At 34.8% G+C, this 7,925-nt stretch overlaps 1 protein-coding gene across 1 annotated transcript; it reads left to right on the forward strand.

Moving 5' to 3' along the window:
* Nucleotides 1-1,555: 1,555 nt before the first annotated feature.
* LOC107744409 (adenosine receptor A3-like) lies at nt 1,556-3,817 on the forward strand. The gene is made up of 2 exons (XM_016558039.1): nt 1,556-1,887; nt 2,879-3,817. The coding sequence occupies exons 1-2, from the start codon at nt 1,556-1,558 to the stop codon at nt 3,540-3,542; spliced, it is 996 nt and encodes a 331-aa protein (XP_016413525.1). The 3' UTR covers nt 3,543-3,817.
* The last annotated feature ends 4,108 nt before the right edge of the window (nt 3,818-7,925 follow it).

Genomic DNA, 7,925 nt, shown 5'->3' on the forward strand with positions numbered 1-7,925 from the left:
ACATTTTGAATTGATTTTGAACTGATTAAACTTTTTTTTTTCCTTCTACACAATAACATGTAGTCTACTGATGAATCGTGCACAATAAGACCAAGAACATGAATGAATGACTGACTGACTGAATCAATCAATCAATCATTTTTGATCACTGCATACCTTGCTCGAGAGCACGATGGCGATGTAGTTGACACACTTCTTGAAGCGATCAAACAGCAGCAGCTTTACCAGCCACGAGCTTAGCCACAATTTAATGGCACACCACCATAAGGGTGTATGTGTAGGCCTATTGTTATACTTTAGGTGCCAATAGAGAAATCCAAGCACATATTAGTTATAAACACAAATGTGTAGATATCTCAAACAGCAGAGTATGGCGCTAGCAATGCTACTACCGTACTACGGTCATGGGTTTGATTCGCAGGGAATGCATGAACTTGATCAAATCTATAGCCTAACGTTACCTTGAATGCAATGTAAATTGCTTTGGATTAAATGATCTGCTAAAAATGACTTAAAAATGCATAATCATAAATATACATTATTTTGTTCAAATGTTTGGGGGTGGTGAAATTTTTGAAAGAAGTCTCCTATTTTAGTAAAATTGTGAAATATTATTATAATTTAAAAATAACTTATTTTTGAATGTATTTTTAAATATAAACATTAACAATTACAAGGGTGTATGTGTAGGCCTATTGTTATACTTTAGGTGCCAATAGAGAAATCCAAGCACATATTATTTATAAACACAAATGTATAGATATCTCAAACAGCAGAGTATGGCGCTAGCAATGCTACTACCGTACTACGGTCATGGGTTTGATTCGCAGGGAATGCATGAACTTGATCAAATCTATAGCCTAACGTTACCTTGAATGCAATGTAAGTTGCTTTGGATTAAATGATCTGCTAAAAATGACTTAAAAATGCATAATCATAAATATACATTATTTTGTTCAAATGTTTGGGGGTGGTGAAATTTTTGAAAGAAGTCTCCTATTTTAGTAAAATTGTGAAATATTATTATAATTTAAAAATAACTTATTTTTGAATGTATTTTTAAATATAAACATTAACAATTAAACATGTTCTAAAATGATTGTCTAAAATAGAAACAAACATTTCTTATCATTGTTGAAAACAGTTGTGCTTCTTTATATTTTTGTGGAAACTGTGATTATATATATTTTCAGCATTCTTGGATGAATAGACAGTTCAAAAGAGCAGCATTTATTTAAAATAAATCTTTTGTAACATCATGAATGTCTTTACTGTCACTTTTGATTAATTTAATGTGTTTTTGCTGAAAACAGTTAATTTATTTTTAAACATTTTTTTCAAATTTCTAAAACATTCTCTTTATTTTTTAATTAAAAAAAAGAAAAGAAAAAAAAAACACTATATTTAAGTCACTCCAAAGTACTGATCTTGCAAAAAATGATTTGCGTGTGTGTGTGAGCATGTTTGCTTCTTTATGTGTGAAGAAGACAACTTCCTATTTAAACCACCACTACTTTAAGTAAGTTCCTGTAGAGTTCCTGTGCTTATTCTCATCATGGCTGATGGTGAGGAGGTGATCTATACTTCCCTGGAGGTGCTCATCGCTGTAGGATGCTGCCTGGGGAACATGCTGGTGATCTGGGCGGTTTGGTCGTGCCGTGCCTTGAGTCAGACTACGTTCTGTTTCGTTGCGTCTCTGGCGGTGGCTGATCTTCTGGTGGGAGCAGTGGCCGTGCCTTTCGCTGTGGTGGTTGACGGACGCTTGAAGACTAGTTTCCACTGCTGCCTCTTCATCAGCTGTGTGGTCATTGTGTTGACCCAGGCCTCTGTTCACTCCCTGCTGGCCATCGCTGTGGACCGATACCTGCGTGTTTATAACCCTCTCAGGTCTGAACATTTCATAATTGTCATGCTTTTTTGCAATGCATATTTGAAGACTTGCTTGTGTGACAGCCAAGTTGATCAAGCTTACAGATAAGGAGGAAATCAAATGTCTAGATCTCAGAGATAACATGCAACTTGAAGCAAAAACATTCATTAAGTCAACATGAAATCTAAATGGACCCCATTTACAATCTTATAGTACATTAAGAATGTATTGATTTCACAGAAATCTTTTCATAATCTGCTATCAAACTTGCTCTGCCTTTGAAAATTACACTTTTTAATATCATTTTCAAGCATTAAAATGCCCGCTTTTAATGACCCAACTGATTCCAAGTTTGGGGTCAGTAATGTTTTAAGAAATTAATGTTCATTAATACTTTTAATACTTTATTCAGCAAGGGTGCATTAAACTGATCAAAACTGACAGTAAAGACATTTATAATGTTACAAAAAATTCTATTTTAAATAAATTCAGTTCTTTTAAACTTTCTATTCATCAAAGAATCCTGAAAACAAAAATATATCGCAGTTTCCACAAAGGTATGAAGCAGCACAACTGTTTTTAATATTGATAATAATCAGAAATGTTTCTTGAGCAGCAGATCAGCATATTAGAATGATTTCTGAAGGATCATGTGACACTGAAGACTGGAGTAATGATGCTGAAAATTCAGCTTTACATCACAGGGATAATTACATTTTAAAATATATTACAATAGAAAATTATGATTTTAAAATTTCTCAATATTCCCATTTTTCAACTGCATTTTTGATCAAATAAATGCAGCCTTGGTGAGCAGAAAAGATTTTCAAAGACATTAGAAAACAAATCTTACCAACCCCAAACTTTTAAAATTATTGTGTATCAATAAATTGTGTATAGTGTATAAAAAATTTTTTTTTTTAAAAACCAAAAAAAAAAATATATATATATATATACTTTTTTTTCAATTATTATTAAATTTTTTCTAATAATCTTTTTAATTTTCAGGTACAGAGGAGCAGTCAAAAAGAAGCACTTATGGACCGCGGTCACTATATGTTGGCTCTCTGCTTTTATACTAGGTCTCATTCCCATGCTTGGATGGCACAAAAAAGACACCACAACCGCTGAAAACTCCACTATTACATGTCATTTCATAACGGTCATACACATGTCCTACATGGTCAACTTCAACTTCCTCGCTTGCATCCTTACACCCACCATCATCATGATGGTCCTGTACTTGTTGCTCTTCAATATGATATCCAAACAGCTCAGAAAAGGAGTCGGGATTCGCGCTGTGGAGTCCATGTCATTTTACCATAAGGAGCGGAGACTGGCCTATTCTCTGGCTTTGGTTCTGGTTCTGTTTGCTGTTTGTTGGCTTCCGCTGCACATAATGAACACGCTGGATTACTACATGATTGTCAAAGTGCCCCCTGTCGCATTTCACGTCGGCATCCTCCTCTCTCACGCTAACTCCGCCATTAACCCCATAGTGTACGCTTTCAAGGTCCCTAAGATTAAGATGGCATATAAAAGCATCCTGATGAAGCTGACAAGCTCGGAGCAGAAAAGAGATCAGAGCAGCCAGACTTTGGATAACAACGCCAGCAGCAACTCGAACAGCACCGCCAGATGCAGCATGAAAGTAAAACCACAGGTCGTTTAGATTGCAAATCAGGACGGTTAGCATTAGTCTGTAATCATGTACAATAAGTAGGGGGAGACCAGGCTAGTCAAAAGTAAAAATAAAATAATAATAATTATCCAGCAGTGGTTTTGTATGTTGGTTTCAAATGCCTAGTTCCTAAATTAGAATATTTTTCTGACTTTTAACATCCAAACTACACTGTAAATCTAATGTCATCGTATTTTTGTACTAAATAAATGAACACAATAAAACCGCAGTGAGATACCTAAAAACAAGGACCAACTGTATAATGAAGAGGCTGAATTGTTTTTCATAAATACATTTATTATATATTACGGTATATATGTATACAATTTATTACTAACAATATCTGTAGGTTATTTTTATACATTTATTTGTTTTGTTTCTTAAGTTTTTATGTGACAACTTGCCCCACTATGGTCAACATGTGTTTAAATGAACTGTGTATATATATATATATAATTTTTTTTTTTAATCATTTTTTAAAATTTCACCCGCAGTCTTGGCGATGGATAATGTAAATAAACTACTGTTCAAAAGTTTGGCATCAGTAAGAATTTTTTTGAAAGAAGTAAATTATACTTTAATTTAGCAAGGATGTATTAAATTGAAGTGACAGTAAAGACATTTGTAATGTTACAAAAAAAATTATATTTTGAACTTTCTATTCATCAAATAATCCTGAAAATAAAAATGCATTACAGTTTCCACAAAAATATGAAGCAGCACAACTGTTTTCAACATTGATAATATTCAGAAATGTTTCTTGAGCAGTAAATCAGCATATTAGAATGATTTCTGAAGGATCATGTGACACTGAAGACTGGAGTATATTACATTTTTAAAAATATTTAAAAACAGTTATATTAAATTGTAATAATATTTCACAATATTATTGATTTTACAGTTTTTTTTTTTATCAAATAAATGCAGATTTGGTAAGCAAGAGAGACTTCTTTCAAAAACATGTAAAACGTGTTTCATTTGAATGGTATATATACATATATAATATAAATAATATAATATACATAAATACTATGTGAAATGGTTTACTTTGTTACGTCTCGTGCTATCATTACAATCCATCAAACTTCTGCAAGCCTGCTCTCTAGATATTGACCTCGGTCACTTATTGTTTACAAGCATTTTAAAAAATATTTAATGTGACCATGATTAAAGAGGAAGCGAAACTAACAGAGTCATTCAGAGCATGTAAATTTAGATTTTTGAGCCATAATGTGCAGCATGTCAGAACATGCACATCCTTCCTTTACTGTATAATTTCAGAAATTTCACATTTAAAGGAACAGTCACACAACAATGGAGATTCTGTCCTCATTTGCTCGCCTTAATGTTGTTTCAAACCTGTACGAATTTCTTTCTTCTATATGAAAGAAGCTAAGGAGTATGTCCATGCAGAATGCTAATTTTCAGCTCTGGAAAAAAAATCATAAAAGTATCACAAAAACACATTTTACCAACCTTCAAGTCTCTGATATATATATATATTTATTATATTAAATATTTATTATAATTAAATATATATATATATATATGTATATGTTGTTGTTTTTTCTAGAGAAAGAAATATTTAAGATCCTAACCAAGAGTAGAATCACAATGCGGGATCTTAAATATTTCTTTCACGTCATAACACTTTTTAAATTCCTTTAACTTTCTGTTTCCTCCAGGTTTAAATGAGACTAACAGTGTGTCCTCAGAAGGCTGGACTCTGCTGTATATTAGACTGGACGTTCCCTCTGTATTCTCTTTAATTGATGTACTGGCATCGGGCCATGTGGAAGTGAACAATGCTGATCCTGAGGGAACGTTTGGAGCGTTCCTCTGGAAGAAGTACTGGATTTCTGTAAGAAGTCTCAGTTTCCACAGGCCATTTTGTTCTTTCTCTGTACGGCGAAATATCAGCCTCGGTCCAAACAGCGTGAGCAGAATACGCAGGATTTATGATGTTCATCTTCCACATTATTACTTTTCCTAACATCGCTTGAGTTCATTTTGCTGAGTGAAGTTGAAAAATATGAAATACACCTTTTGGCGCAGCGTTGAAAAGCAATATCCAAATCAATTCTCATTAGTGGCACGGAAACCAGGGGTTATGAAACCACACATCTATACGGTGTATTTCATTTGATGCAAATGACAACACAGCTCAAGACGCGCGGCGGCTCAATATGCTATGCTCGGGCATACCTGCGAGTCGATTGTTCAGACAATAATGTTCATTAGACGATCCAAAACAAATCGAAAGCTCTACTGAAGGAACTCCTGGTTTTGCAAAACTCATCTTTAACCACTAACTTCTCCATTTGTCACCACACATAAAGAGGCTGTGGTTTATTTACATTCTTTTTGATTGCTGAATTCCATGTATTTATTCAAAAGGTTTCTGCCAAAATAAATTACTCTATTATCTGTAAGATATAACTAGATTTTTACATTTGTTGAAGATAATGTGTATAATCTGATCGCCATGGTGCGGGCATTGTGAATGGTTGCTAGGGTGTTCTTGGTGGTTTCTAGGTGTTTGCTTACTTGCTTAAATCTCACTATCTAATGCTATAGTTGTGATTGATTGCTTCTTGTTTGCTTAAATCTCGCCGCCATGATGCTAGTGTTGTGAATGGTTGCTAGGGTGTAGCTCTGTGTGGTTGCTTATTTGCTCAGATCTCACCAACATGCTAGTGCTGTAACTGGTTGCTGGGGAATTGTGGGTAGTTGTTAGGGTGTTGCTATGTGGTTGATTGTTTGCTCAAATCTTGCTGCCATTATGCTAGTGTTGTTAATGGTTGCTAGGGAATTCTGGGTGGTTGCTAGTGTGTTCTCGGTGGTTGCTACGGTGCTGCTATGTGGTCGCATACTTGCGCAAATCCCCTCACAAAAATGCTAGAGTTGTGAACAGTTGCTCTGGAATCCTAGGTAGTTGCTAGGGTGTTGCTATGTGGTTGCTAGGTAAATTGAAACTGATATTCTAGTGTCTCTAGATATATCTTGGGTCCCTTAAAGGTGGGTAAGCGATTTCTGGTAGCCAATGTTGACATTTGAAATCACCAAAACAAACACGCCCCTACCCCAAAAGGGTCTCGCCCCTATGTTGATAGCTCCGTCCCACACATCCGTAAGGAACCGAATCAGTTTTCTAAAGCATTTTTGAAAAATCGCTTACCCCACCTTTAATCTGTTGGATTTTTTTCACCTGTTTTAGGGGGGGGAAACAAAGTGTAAATCATTGTGTGAAATCCAAATAGTTTATGTCACAACCTTTATACATGTATAGTAGTTTGTATGTAATTGCAGACATTATTAGAGCACATTCCCATTTAATCTTCAAACCGTCATCATCACTGAACCTCAAGATGGCCGTAAACATATTCATTACTGCTCTATGCATCATGCTTACCGCTCAAGTCAATAGTCCTATGGGGTGGCCTGAAAGCCCTTGTGCTTGATACGTTGATCTCTCTTCAATTAGTTGACAGCATACATAACGTCGCCATGACAACTCAGGCCTTTATGGTTCACTTGTCACTCATCTCTGGAAAACTGCACAGACGATTACGCATGATGAGAGGTCCCTACCAGAAGGTTTGTATGAGTGTTGAATAATGCTTTTAAGCAATAGCTACCTGTTTTACCTACTGTAAATTATCCTTTGCATGCAAACAAAGGTCAGGACTGACAAGCAAACTTTGGTCACTTAACAAATAATAGCACAATAACCTCAACACAAACACAAACGGTGCAGGATGAGTCACTAATCCCTAGTATGAGTAATAGTGATGCAAATATCATTAATAATGCTAAATCTATAGTATTGCATTTCCCTGGACATTTTTAGGGGGAAAATTCCCTGGATTTCCCTGGAAATCCATTTAGGTGTTTGCAACATCTTAATGGAATGAAACTAATCAAAGAGATTGCCTTATTAAGACATCCTTGCAGAAAAGCACAAGAAAAGCATTTACTTCAAACATCACTGCGCTAGACAGTCTTAAAACGGTTGAAAGTCCAAACAGAACATTTGTGACCCTGGAGCACAAAAGCAGTCTTAAGTCGCTGGGGTATATTTGTAGCAATAGTCAAAAATACATTGTATGGGTCAAAATTATAGATTTTTCTTTTATGCCAAAAATCATTAGGATATTAAGTAAAGATCATGTTCCATGAAGATATTTTGTAAATTTCCTACTGGAAATATATATATATATAACTTAATTTTTGATTAGTAATATGCATTGCTAAGAACTTCATTTGGACAACTTTAAAAGCGATTTTCTCAATATTTTGATTTTTTGCACCCTCAGATTCCAGATATTCAAATAGTTGTATCTCAGCCAAATATTGTCCTATCCTAACAAACCA

The sequence above is a fragment of the Sinocyclocheilus rhinocerous genome, unplaced genomic scaffold, assembly GCF_001515625.1.
Source record: "Sinocyclocheilus rhinocerous isolate Xijiao unplaced genomic scaffold, SAMN03320098_v1.1 scaffold1488, whole genome shotgun sequence".
NCBI lineage: Eukaryota > Metazoa > Chordata > Actinopteri > Cypriniformes > Cyprinidae > Sinocyclocheilus > Sinocyclocheilus rhinocerous.